We start from the raw sequence: 12,966 nt of genomic DNA on the forward strand, positions 1-12,966 counted from the left end.
CCTGGGATGTATCTTCCTCTATTGACTGGAGAACTCCTATTTTTACTTTAAAACACCAAGATACCATCCCTCTTTGAAGCCTTCCTTGTCTCCCTTCAAGCAGAATCAGGTGGGCCCTCCTCTGTGCTCCTATGGCAATTCATATAGAACTTCTAAACAAGAATAGTTCTTTGAAACATTTGTCTTATCCATGAGTCTGCTGTTTTTCTCCATAACATCTTCAGCCAGACTCTCACTCCACCCTAGCTGCCCAGGTTTCGCCCCTCACCTGGACTGTTGCAAGAACATCTTCATGGAGTTTTCTGTCCCTGGTTTGTCCCAGTAATGTAATTGCCACACCATAGTTCAAGGGAATCTTCTTAAGCTACATATGTGATCAAGTCATTTTCTTGATTAAAATCATTGGCTGCATCCCTAATGCTTTCCAGAATAAAGCCCAAATTCCTTAGCATGTGCTGCCTAAAAGGGGGTCCCAAAGCACACAGACTTACAGGGTCTAGGGTCACTCTCAGACGCTATAAGTCCAACAGTTCTAGTAGCCTGTGGGCTTTGTATCCATGGTCAGCCACTGTGATTTATTGCTTTGGGAGTTAGGAAGTCACTTTGGGAATGCTCATGTTTCCTGGTTCCAGACTGCCCTGCCAGGCCCACTGAAGGAGCTGCTGGGAGGCCCCTGTGGACAGTACTGGACAGGGGTGCTGCTCAACTGGAAATAAGTCATGGGGCTGCTCTGACAGCTCTAATCCTAGCCAAGAGCTCTTGGAAGTCTACCTTGTAGGGCCAAGATGGGGCAGGAGCCTAGGTCCTTACCAGAGGGGCCACAGCTGCGGCTTGAATTCTGATTTGCAAGCTTTTTAAACTCCATGAGCTCTGCATGGTCCTTCTCATACGTCCTCTTTAGATTCTCCACATACTGCATCATCACTTCTGTTGCTTTCGACATGCGCTTTTCCTGCAGGGATGGAGTGTGTGAGTACATGAGGCCATTGGAGGAAAGGCTCCATTGGCACTTATTTGCTCTGATCAAGCCCAAGGGTCTGGGCTAGGAGAATCAAAAGGATACAGGGACAAGACTCTGCCTGAGCTGAGAGGTGGATTCAGCACCTGCACTCAGGGAGAATGAGAAAAACACAGCCACTACACTGCAGGAGATGAGAGGCAGAGGAGAGTTGTTTCTGCTTGCAGAGAACAGGTCAGGGGAGGCTTCATGGAGATGGAATGAAGTGGATATAGAATGTGAGCAGCATCTGAACACATAGACAAGGGGAGAAGGGACAGAGCATTCAGGCCAGGGAACTCCAAGAGGATTCTAGAGGCAGGGAAGCACAGGGCTTATATGTAGATGAGGTTTCATCCTCTGGACAGGAGTCCTCTGGAGAGTGAAGAAAGGCACTATGACAAATTGTGCTGGGACAATCGACATAAACCAGGGCTGCCCAGAAAGCCCAGACACTACAGGTCTCCTGCCTCTGTAGGAATCAGCAAGCAGTTGGGTCAGTTTGTAAGTCTGGGTTGTGAAGGACCTCGAATGCTAGACTAAGGAACTTGAACTTACTCTGAAGGAAAAGGGAAGCCATTGAATATCTCCCTTAAAGTAAGAGAGTAACATAATCAGGTCACAGATAGAGATGGGACTCAAGGGAGTGAGACTAGTGGCAGTGAGAGCAGCACGGAAAGACCGAATGAAGCCTGACCTGGCCCAGTGGAGCCAGAGAGGAAGGCGAAGACTGAGGCATAGAAGCCAAGACGAGGGAGCCATTTGGAGAAGGGAGCAGATGGCATGAGTGGCAGTTGGGCTCAGGCACACCTTTGGGAAGCCGGCACACAATGAGAACAATTTCTTTCTGCTCATACCCTGGTTAGATCCCTCAGAGGATCTAGCTCAGGCCCTGCCTGGCCACAGAGGGACACACCCAGTGGCTTTGCAGGAACAGGTCCCACAGCCATGCATGGCTGGGACCAGCCACTTCCCTAGAGTCCTCCTGTGTTGCTGCTCCCAGCTGGAGTGACTTCCTGGGCACCACTGCTGAGTCACGTGTCCTTGTCCTGAAGGACACAGGGTGGCACGGCCCAGCGGCAGGTCCTTTTATTTAACAGGAACTGCTCAGGGCTGCACCACCCCCAAGAACCTCCTCTCTTGTAATCAGAGCAGCAGGACATAGATTCATGTCATAGCAACATAATAACATCCAAACACTTTACAAGTACGGCAGCAACCCCCTATGGGAAATACTGTGACCATCCTTGTTTTATACTTGAAAAGACTGAAGCAGAGAGACCTCGGTAAGCGGCCCAAGGTCACACAGCGAATGAAGGGTGGAGCCCAGATTGGAACTCAGGCAGTGTGCTCCTGCTAAAACATGCGGGGCCAGGGCGGGGCTCTCTGTGGTTCAGGACTTCAAAGGGGCCAAGAGAGAGCCAGACCTGGGCCTGTGTCCCACTCCGCCACTCACTAGTGCTTTTACTTTCTGAGACTCTGCATCTTCATCTGGGAAACAGGATATCTATAGGGTTGCTGGGTGGATTTAATGAGACAAAGCAGGTTTTCCTAAAGTATGTTTTGCCAAATACTAGCTCCATGGGAGTTGAATAGGTATTTTTTGAGAAAAATAAAATGGAGGGCTGTGGGGGGAATTCTTCAGTTAAATATGTTTGGGAACTACATAGGTAAAGTGAACCAGCCTTCTCCACCACAGCCTTGATTAGGCCAATGTGTTAGACACCACTATCCTCCAATCAAAGCCTTGATTAGGCCAATGTGTTAGAAATTTCCAAGAAAGAAAGATAGCATGCAGTAGTACCCAAACTTGTGCGTCCACAGAAACCTTTTTCCACAAAGCACCTTGAGGGTTCAGTGATCTGCCAAAAATACTCTGAATAATACTGCAATGATGTACATAGGATGCCTGGCCCAGAGGAAGCCACCTCTAAGTGGTATCTGTAGTTGCCACTGCTAGGGTGATTGCTCTACTTTATGTAGGTGGAGCAGAGTCCACACAACTGGGGGCTGGAGAGGCTCACCTGGCGGACGGCACCCACCACCTCAGCTCGACTGGAGAGGCGGGCAGCCAGGCGGTGCAGGACAGCGATGTCCTCCAGCAACTTCTGGTAGGTCTCCCGGTGCTCACAGTGGTGCCAGAGTGAAGCTGAGGACTGAAGAGGAGTAGGAGCATCAACTGGGGTCCTCAAATAATGTTATGGAGTAAATCAGCAGTCCCCAACCTTTTCAGCCTCAGGGACCAGTTTCATGGAAGACAATTTTTCCACAAACCTGGTGGGGGCGATGGTTTGGGGATGAAACTGTTCCACCTCAGATCATTAGATTCTTATGAGGAGGGTACAACCTAGATCCTTCGCCTGCTCAGTTCACAATAGGGGTCATGACCCTACGGGAATGGAATGCTGCTGCTGATCTGACAGGAGGTGGAGCTCAGGTCATGCTCTCAGGCAGCTCACCTCCTACTATGCAGCCTGGTTCCTAACAGGCTATGGTTCAGTACTGGCTTGCGGCCCAGCCCAGGGGTTGGGGACCACTGGGCTAAATGTGCCCCCTACAAAATCATCTGCTGACTTTTAGGGGGACATATCCTAACTCCTCAATGTGATAGTGAAGTGGGGCCTGGGCAAGGTGATTAGGTGAGGAGGGTGGAGCTCCTGTGAATGTAATTAGTGCTCTTATAAAAGGGACCCCAGAGAGTTCTGTTCTCTTTCCACCACGTAGGATATAATGGAAAGGTGGTAGTCTGCAAGCCAGAGAGGGCCCTCACCAGAACCCAACCGTGCTGGTGCCCTGATCTTGGACTTCCAGCCTCCAGAACTATGAGAAATAAATGTTTGCCATTTAAGCCACCCAGTCCATGGCCCTTTGTTACAGCAACTCAGACTCACTAAGACACATACCAAGCCTAGACTCAGCTCTCACGAAACCAGCTCTGGGCCCCATCCAGGCTGAGAGAAGTGGCCTCTGCCAGGCTTGGGCCACAGTTTCTTCTGGTGCTTGGAGAAGCTCGATGTGAACACACTATCCCTGGCTGGTCTGAAAGGAGGAGTCATACCCAGGCCACCCTGCCCCCTTCTGAGAAGCTCCCAAGGGTTTGGAGGACTTGCCCACAGCCTTGAGGGAACCAGAACTTTGGGATCTCTGCCTCAGTTCCCCCCAGCTCTCTGAGGAACACTCTGTCAGAGTCTTGGCTCAATTTTTCACTTCAGGAGACTCTACTTGGTACCTGAGAGAAGGATGACACCCTGTATGGCCCTTGGAGACAGTTCCTGCTCCAAGGATTCCTCACATCAGGCTCCACAATTACCGTAATGGAAGCTTTGAAGTTTTCCAGTTCCTTCTCAGTGTTCTCCTCTGTCAGGTTGCGTTCTCTTTCAGCCTGGTTAATTCTAGATTCCAGAGTGTAGCTGTCATTTCTAAAGGCCAAGGACAGTTGTACAAACACGTTCTGTTGGGAACAAGAGTGTGAGAGAGGTGCTAGGAGGAGTTATTGCAGAGGACAAGGCTACAGGTGTGTTCCTTGTACGAGCATTTTGCAGCAGTCCCTGGAACCAGCTGCCAAAGCAGCCATGTGCAAGTGAAATGCTCACTTCACAGGAAACCACAAAAAAGATGGTAAAGCAGTAACCCAAGGTCCATGCTAGGCCCTTCCCAGAACTAGAGGGCCAAATGTATTCTACCTAAAAATAAGAAGAGAATAACACTTCACTTTTCCCTGAATTTTAAGAAAATAACATCCTGTATCTGGATTTAGATAAACTCAGGCCAGCACAGCTAATTGTGTAAGCATTTGGATTTATGCTGGGATTTATTGCATGGGGGGTTTTGGAGATTTTGCATGAAAATACTGTGTTGAAAGAAACTCCATGTGAGATTTAAGCATTGGTGACTTAAAGCAAACTTCAACCAGCATCTAGCCCGAGTATTCCAAATTGTATATCGATAGAAGCTTTAAGTAGCTGCCAGGATATTAAATAAGGCCAGGTATGATTCTGTTAGGTTAAGCTTTCTGGAATAAATAAATATTTCATGCCAAAATTGCAGGCTGCATGAACAGACTTTGAAAAGGTAGTACTGGTTATACATGGAATTCCCAGAATAGTAGGAAACTACTAGGGAGAAGAAATAGACAGATGGACGTCACTCAGGAAGGAAGCAATGGTCTTCAATTTTTTAGCCATCATCTGCCCTGAGTGGTAGCAGATTTATACCCTGCGGGGTTAGTAACCACAGGGGCTTCTGAAGTTCATGTAACATGGCCCGTGGAAGGCAATCATCTCCAGATACTGAACTGAAGGCACAGAATTGACCCAATGATGATGTTTATGGCAATACTGAAAACTACCCCTTGTTGAGCATCTACTATATGCCAGCACTGCTATTCACTCTACAAATTCATGTGATCTCACAATAACCCTCTGGGGTGGGAACTATTATACCTGTTTATGGGTAAAGAGACCAAGACCAGAAACATCATTAACTTGTTCAAGGTGACACAGGGAGTAATGGAGCCAGGATTTAACCTCTGACTATCTGATTTGAAAGCCTGTTTTATTTCCACCATGCTGAAAGCTGTGTCCATATACATCTGCGGTCAGCATTTGCACATTAAACAAACCGCCCATGGCCCAGCTTCACAAATGTCAGTGGGTGGGCTTTGAACTCATAGCCCAGTGATTGAAATTTTCTGCCTTACCCTGCCTTGGTCAAGTCTATGAATAATGCTCAATGCTTAATTTTCTATACCTTGATTACCCCTTAACAGCAGTGTGACAAAACAAGTTCTGAATTCAGTGAGAACACTTGGATCCAGGCCTTGGTTTTGCCAACTACAGTATCTAGAAACTTGGTGCGGTTATTTACTCACTCAGTTTTCTCTTTTGTGCTGATTCTTGCTTCTTGTCAGAGCTGCTGGGAGGATCGGCTGAAAGGATGGCTATGAGTGTGTTATAGACTGCAAGTGCAATGCCTATGTGCAAGTTATTGATACTATCTGTGGTAGATACTTCATACTGTCTGTCTTCCTCTGCTCATCTGGTCCACATCAGCAGTTCTCACTGTCTCACCTCTGATAAGTTCTCTTTGTCCACCACAGAATGAAATGCAGATTCCCCTCAGCTCTCTCACAGCCCTGCTGGGACAAGGAGGCCCCAGTGAGGAATCGGGGAAGGCCGGATTGCTGACAGCACAGCTTCCTGGCTTCGCTGAGCTGGCATTCTTGTAGCTGAAACCCTGAGGTGGCCAGCCCCCTTTCCCACTAAACCAAAGCTTAGAACTTGAAATCTGAGCATTTTTCAGTAATTTTGAAATAAATTTGAAACAATTCCGCAGGCTCCCAGCTGGTTTTGTGTATCTAAGTCGCACATTTAAAGAATATAAACAATCCTTACAGAAATGTAAAATTTCCAGCTACCTTCTCCCCTCTGCCCAAATTTGTCAAAATCTTCCATGAACGGACGTGGGAATGGGGATCTCATGGTTCAAGAGGGCTGGTCATGAATGTTCATATTATCCCACAGTCACTCTTTCTCATTTTTGTCTAAAAATGTCAGGGCTAGAGTCTGGAGGAAGAAATGTTTTGAATAAGCCCAGTCAAGCACAGGCACTAAATTTCATGACACACTTGAGCCACTTACCTCAACTTCCTTTTCAGTGAGTGGAGGGGCACTGTGAAAAAGAAAACACACAGTTGAACTTTATGCAATCTAGTCAATAGACCCAAAGGTGACTGTGAATGACCAGCAGACCATGTGTTTCCAGGGGTGGAGTAAGCTGTGTTGGTGAGAAGGAAAAGATGCAATGTCCCCTTGCCTGTGCTCTGTCACCTGTGAGATACTGACTCTTACAGCACCACAACTATCTCTGCGACTTTGGACAAGTTATTTAATCTCTCTAAGCCCGGGCTTGCTCATCTGCAAAATGGGAATCATATCACCTACCTTACAGAGGTGTTATAAGCACTATATGTACTCATGTATATGTGTATATGTGTTTGTACGCATAAATATATGGCATCCACACTCAGTGGGCTCTCAGGAAATGTGACCTGTTCATGTTGACTATGAACTCACAGCCTTGCTGTGAGAAATAAGAAAATGCCTGTGATAAGGACTTTATAACTCACACACATCTAAGTTGCCATTATAGTTGTTCTGGGGATATCCACCCAGGTCTGCAAAGCCTCACCCTCCTCTGTCTCTGAGGGCCGTGACAAAGGTGCATGCAGGCCAGAGAATAAATGGTAGGAGAGAGTGACCAGGGTTCTTCTCCACAGCAAGAACTTCTGATGGCTAGAATCACAGAGTGGCAAGAAAGCCCCAGCCGACACAGAGGTGTCCTTTTGAGCAGCTCCTCCTCTGTGCCATTCCTACAGCCAGGGCTCTCCAGCCATAGGCTATCCCTGCATCTGCACGTCCACTCGGTGTTGCTGCTGCTGCTGCTCTTGCTGGTAACTAAAGCTGGTCCCATCTGAATCCCAGACAATGTAAATAATACACAGGCCCTTTCCTGTGCTGGGGCGGGGAGGCTTGGGAGGGGTCCTACCAGCGTCACAGAACTTGGCAACAGAGCATGCCATTGATAAGCTTCTCAGGAAACACAGCTTCCTCTCTTGAACGGGTGTGAAGGGACCCCAAGAGCAAAGGTAAGGGTCAGCCATCTCTGCAAGGGGCTGGTTCTCACCCTAGGGAATGATATGAGTGCCTTCCTGTCAGGATGAGGTGACAAGACCCCATGCCCATGAAGTCAGCAGAGTCCAGAACACGGGACAAACAGCTGCAGGGATATTTGATGCTTACAGTTCTTGTCACACCCATCAGGCCCTTGCCTTAACTGTCATCTACAGCATACACATGTGATTTAAATGATTTGGCAAAACTTGCCAAGTTTGTTTCTGACTCCTGGGTTTGTTGGGATATTATGTGAAATGTACGTATTTTCATAAATTATAAACCAAACATTTTTCTATTTCAATGACTAACATTCTGCTTTTTTGCTATAGAAGACACCCACTTTATTTTTGTTTTATTTATTTTTGGGGACAGGGTCTTGCTCTGATGCCCAGGCTGGAGGGCAGTGGCAGGATCACTGCAGAGGTGGTTTACTGCAGCCTTGAACTCCTGGTTTCAAGCAATCCTCCTGTCTCAGCCACCAGAGTAGCTGGGACTATGGGTGCATGCCACTACACCTGGCTAATTTTTTCTTTTATTTTTTCTTTTTGTAGAAACAGAGTTTCACTCTGTTGTCCAGGCTGGTCTTAAACCCTTGGCCTCAAGTGATCCTCTTGCCTCGAGCCTACAAAGTGCTGGGATTACAGGTGTGTGAGCCACCACACCCAGTTAGAATATACTCACCTTAAAAAAAAAAGTGGGGGTCGGGGGGAAGCTCTGAGGACTCAGAGAAGTATGATTTAGGCAGAGAAGCCACATGGCATGTCTGGTGTCTGATACAGATAACTGTGCCTCATAAATGAGCATAGGTACCCGGGGGCAGAACTGTGAGCCTCTAAAAGGACAGAGCATCTTTTTATGTGACCATTTGTATATCTTCTCTGAAGAAATGTCTATTTAAATCCTTTCCCCATTTTGAAAAATTGGTTATTTATCTTTTTATTGAGTTGTAAGACTTCTTTATATGCTCTAGAAACAAGTTCCTTTTCCGATAAGTGATTTGCAAATATTTCATTCTGTGGGTTGCCTTTCACTTTCTTGACATTGTTTGCAGCACAGAAGTTTTTATTTTGAGGAAGTACTATTTATTTTTAAAATCCTGTCTTTTGTGTTTTTGGTGCCGTATCTAGAAAACCCAAAGACATGAAGACTTACATTTTTTCTTTGAAGAGTCTTATAGTGTTCTCTCTGACATTTAGGTCTATGATCCATTATGAGTTAATTCGTGTGTTTTGTGTGAGGTGGGGTCCAACTTCACTCTTTTGTATGTGGCTATCCAGTTGTCCCAGCACCATTTGTTAAAATTATGATTTTTTCCTCTGTAAATGTTACCAAAACCCTTGCATGAGTGGCTTCTTTTTGTCATTTGTCATTTGCACATCTCAAATTATTACTTTATCACAGAGGCCTTCCTTGACCTCCTACCCAATGTCCCACTCCCATGCTATTCTCTAGATGTGCCCTATTTCGTGGTCTTTTTACCAACTTTACTCTTTCAAATCATTCATTTGGTTACTTAAATGTTATTTGTACTTTGGGAGGCTGAGGTAGAAGGATCACTTGAGGCCAGGAGTTCAAGATTATCTTGGGCAACACAGCAAGACCCTATCTCTACAAAAAATTTTTGAAAACTTAACTAGTCATGGGTAAATGGTGTATCTGGGATTGAAACCCATGTCTCCTGGCTCAAAGTCCATTCTCTGTTGCCATGAGCTTCTGGTGACCCTCATGCCTTCATGAGCTGTGCCCACCTAAGAAACCCACTGGGTCTTTGAGTTGAAAACACCCAGCCTGGCCTTTCATTATTCTTTTTGTTTTGAATGTATTATCCCTATCTAGACAATTGGACTTTGGCCCTTCTGGGTTCAAGAATTAATAATGGTGTTCCTCTGTGTCCCACCTAGAACCCAACACAGGGGCCACTCCGTACAGGGTCTTCTGTAACCCACATCCTGATTTTACCTTCCAGGGAGACTCTTGTGGACCCGCAGTTTGCGCAGCAGTACATCAGAAATATTAGGCATGACATCTAAGCCACTCTTTGACTCTTCTTCCTCAATAGCTGGGGAGAGTTCAGAAGGAAGCCCTGAAAAAAAAGTGCTTACTTATGAAATGTCTCTCTGAAATCACAGTAGTACTATTGGCAGTTAGCTTCAGGGGGCAAGGAAGAGCTTTAACATTTATAAGTATCCAGTTCTATGTTAAGGGTTTTTAAATTGTTATCTTACATTATTCTCACAATGAGCTAGAATTTAGTCATCCCATTTTACATGTGGATAAGCCAAGGCTCAGCAAGGTTAAGTCACTTGCTCAAGATTACAGAACTAGCAAATGGCATGGCCAGACTTCAAGGTCTACCTGCTTCAAATGTTATGTTCTTCCCTTTGCTTCCCACAGTATTAAGCTGGCAATTGGAAGCTGGTTGGCTCTTTGGCTATAATGTTTGGGAAAAAAACCTATTCCTTGGCAGGCTTCTCAGGAGACCTGTTGTGCAATTATTCCTCCTCAGATAAATTCAATTGTTCTATATTCTGTATACTACTTAGAAATTAGCATCTGATTCCATACCCCATAGATAAGAGATTTTCCAGAGTAAACCTAAGGTTGCTAGATCTTTTACAGATCTCAGAAACATAAGTGCCTGCTAGTCAACAGAGACAATGAACAGCTTTTTGTTTTTTAACCTTCTAAAACTATCTTGGGTCTGTGCTTTGAAGACAGAATGAACAAACCAAGTATTCTCTTTTCCATAAATCTTTCTCCTGTTTAAAAATAGCTCCTGTGCCTCTCTAAAGCTTCTCTTCTCCAGACTCTAGCTCCATTTTTCCAACAGCTCACTGTGGTCCACTGTGGCCCATGGTCTCTAGACACCATCCCATTCCTGCACACATTCTGATTTGTTGCTGTTCCAGAGGCCCAGATGTTCTCTAACAAGCTCTTAGCACAGGAGGACTTTGGTAAATGTCCCTGGCATTGATGTTTGTTATCCATGCAGCACAGATTTTGTATGCCTGACTACAGGCTTACAGTATACTTAGCATTAAGCAAAACTCTCAACCTCTTTAGTTGACCCAAATCAGGCATCCTCATCCTGTACAATGGTTACTTTCCATTTGCATGCAGAACTTCATATTTATCCATGTTTTACTCTTTCTCATGGATTTTAACCTAGTATTTTTCCAATCTGCTCAGTCATTTTCCAGGATCCTAGGCTAGGCCAGAGACCAGGACTATAGGCATAGTTATAGCCATCTAAAGAGTTAAGATTGGGAATCATGTGAACAGAAAGAAGTCTCACCAAGGGAGACCATGAAGAAACAAGAGGATATCTAGTTTGGCTCAAGGTAAAATATGTTTAAATACTTTGAACTTGCCAATAAGAGAATGGTAGACATGGATTCCTTGGTACTCAAGGTATCCAAGTGAGTTGAAGGATCATCTGTCAGAGATGGGTCAGTTAGCAATTCTTCTTTGGATATAAGATTGAACTAGAAGTTATCTTAGCTACCTGTTACCTCTGTGGTTCTGTCCTGGCATTTATAGCTCCCTGACAAGGTTTCTGTGGTAAACCTTGTGGCACCCCTGGCATCATTCTACCTTTATGTTTGTATCCCTACCACACTCAACAGAGAGTCAACTGAGCAGCAAACTCCTGAGATATCTATAGGATGATTGAAACATGTGAGGTCTAATAAAGTGAAATCCATACCAGGGTTTTTGCCTAGAAAAGTTTCCCAAAATGGTGCCTGAAGAGTAATGCCAGAATTGGTGGGTTCCAGGAACCAACCTCCTTCCTCTTGAATTCAACCAAATTAACAACAAAACATTTCAGAACAAAGAAAAAATATACCAGAAACTCTAAGATACAAGAAAAGGCAATAGTCTTTAAAAACATTGACTACAGAAAGAATAAACATGACTAGGAATAAATGTAGGGCTTCCACCCATGATAGCCCTTTCTTCTTCTCCAAAGAAACAGTATTGAAAGGAAGATGGGAGAGAAAAAATTCTTACAAAGAGTGCAATACCACAGAATAGAGAGGGAAAGGGATGGAGGGGGCAAGTAGGCAGTTGTCAGAGGAGATTCAGAAAGTTTCCCTAGAATAGAAGGTTCGCCATTCCATCTTGCCCGCATTTCAAAGAGAGAAAAAAACTGCCTGGGCTGCCTGCCATTTTGCTTTTCTTACTGATGAGAAGAAGAGAGGAAAGTCAGAATGATTGCACAGAGTGGATTATCTTGAATGATATGAAGGGATTTACAAAGAAGGAAGACTAAAGATAAAGTAAATAAAACACGCCCCTCTGAAGGAGTGAATGGCAGGAGACACATGGAAAGCCCCAAACACCATGTTCTCCCCCAACTCCTGAAAAACAGTGGCTAAACTCCTTGGAATTGTCTTTTTTTTCCCTTCCTTTCCTGGCGGAGGAGTGAGAGGCTGTTGGGAAGCATTGGGTCAAGTCTGGAAAATAAATCCACGGACAGCCTGTCTCTACAATTCCAACCTAAATTGGTGAAACAATCTGAAACCCACTACTAACCACCTCCAAAGGAATAAGATATGCCCCCAATTTGGTATAACAAACTCATGTTTTGGACTATGAACAGAGTTATGGAAAAAGAGCAGAAACCAATTCTACAAACAGCTCTATCTTAACTTCCCCTTTCCCCACCACCCAAGCAGTAACAAAACAAACACAAAATATACAATCCTCAACCAAAGCACTAAAGGGAAGGCAAAGAGATCTCAGCTAAGGTGGGAAGGAGTCAACAAAAATTAACCTAAAATACAATATATCTAGGGAAAGGGAATCAAGGTAGAAATGTACAAATCAGAAAGAAAGAAAAGGAAAACAGATGGCATGGCAACTATACAAAAATACTATAGACAAAAGAGGAAGGATGGTAGAAAGGAAGGAAAAGGGAAACTTGAAGGAGACAGATGTCAGGATGGAAACATAGTTGCAAGAAATACATCAAAAAATGCAAAAGTACACTTCTGTGCAAAATATATACCATAAATACTTTGACTCTAGAAAAAATAAGAACCTGAAAAAAAATTAAGAAATTAGAGTTGGGATGAGAAGATCATGCAAAGATGGAAGATGATTGCTATTTAAGGAAGCAAATTGAAGCCCAAAATAAAAGGACTAATCAAGAATTTGGGAAATATACAACCAACCAATTTATTGGAAAAATGAAGGAATAAAGCAGATATAGCTTCAAACGGAATTACAGGAGGGTGGTAGAGATTGGGTAATCATAAGGAATGCAAAGAAGGAAAGAAAGATTGAGGTATA

At 44.6% G+C, this 12,966-nt stretch overlaps 1 protein-coding gene across 6 annotated transcripts in view; it reads right to left on the minus strand.

Moving 5' to 3' along the window:
- MRVI1 (murine retrovirus integration site 1 homolog) overlaps positions 1-12,966 on the minus strand; it is a 118,990-nt gene that overhangs the window by 26,943 nt on the left and 79,081 nt on the right. For all 6 annotated transcript variants that reach the window (XM_011947644.1, XM_011947640.1, XM_011947646.1 and 3 more), the window contains 5 exons: positions 9,631-9,754; positions 6,637-6,667; positions 4,308-4,448; positions 3,022-3,153; positions 811-952 (listed from right to left, as the gene is read on the minus strand). In XM_011947644.1, coding sequence (XP_011803034.1) covers positions 811-952; positions 3,022-3,153; positions 4,308-4,448; positions 6,637-6,667; positions 9,631-9,754 — 570 coding nt within the window. The remainder of the gene's footprint in view (positions 1-810; positions 953-3,021; positions 3,154-4,307; positions 4,449-6,636; positions 6,668-9,630; positions 9,755-12,966) is intronic.

Source organism: Colobus angolensis, unplaced genomic scaffold (assembly GCF_000951035.1).
Source record: "Colobus angolensis palliatus isolate OR3802 unplaced genomic scaffold, Cang.pa_1.0 Scaffold269, whole genome shotgun sequence".
Taxonomy (NCBI): Eukaryota; Metazoa; Chordata; class Mammalia; order Primates; family Cercopithecidae; genus Colobus; species Colobus angolensis.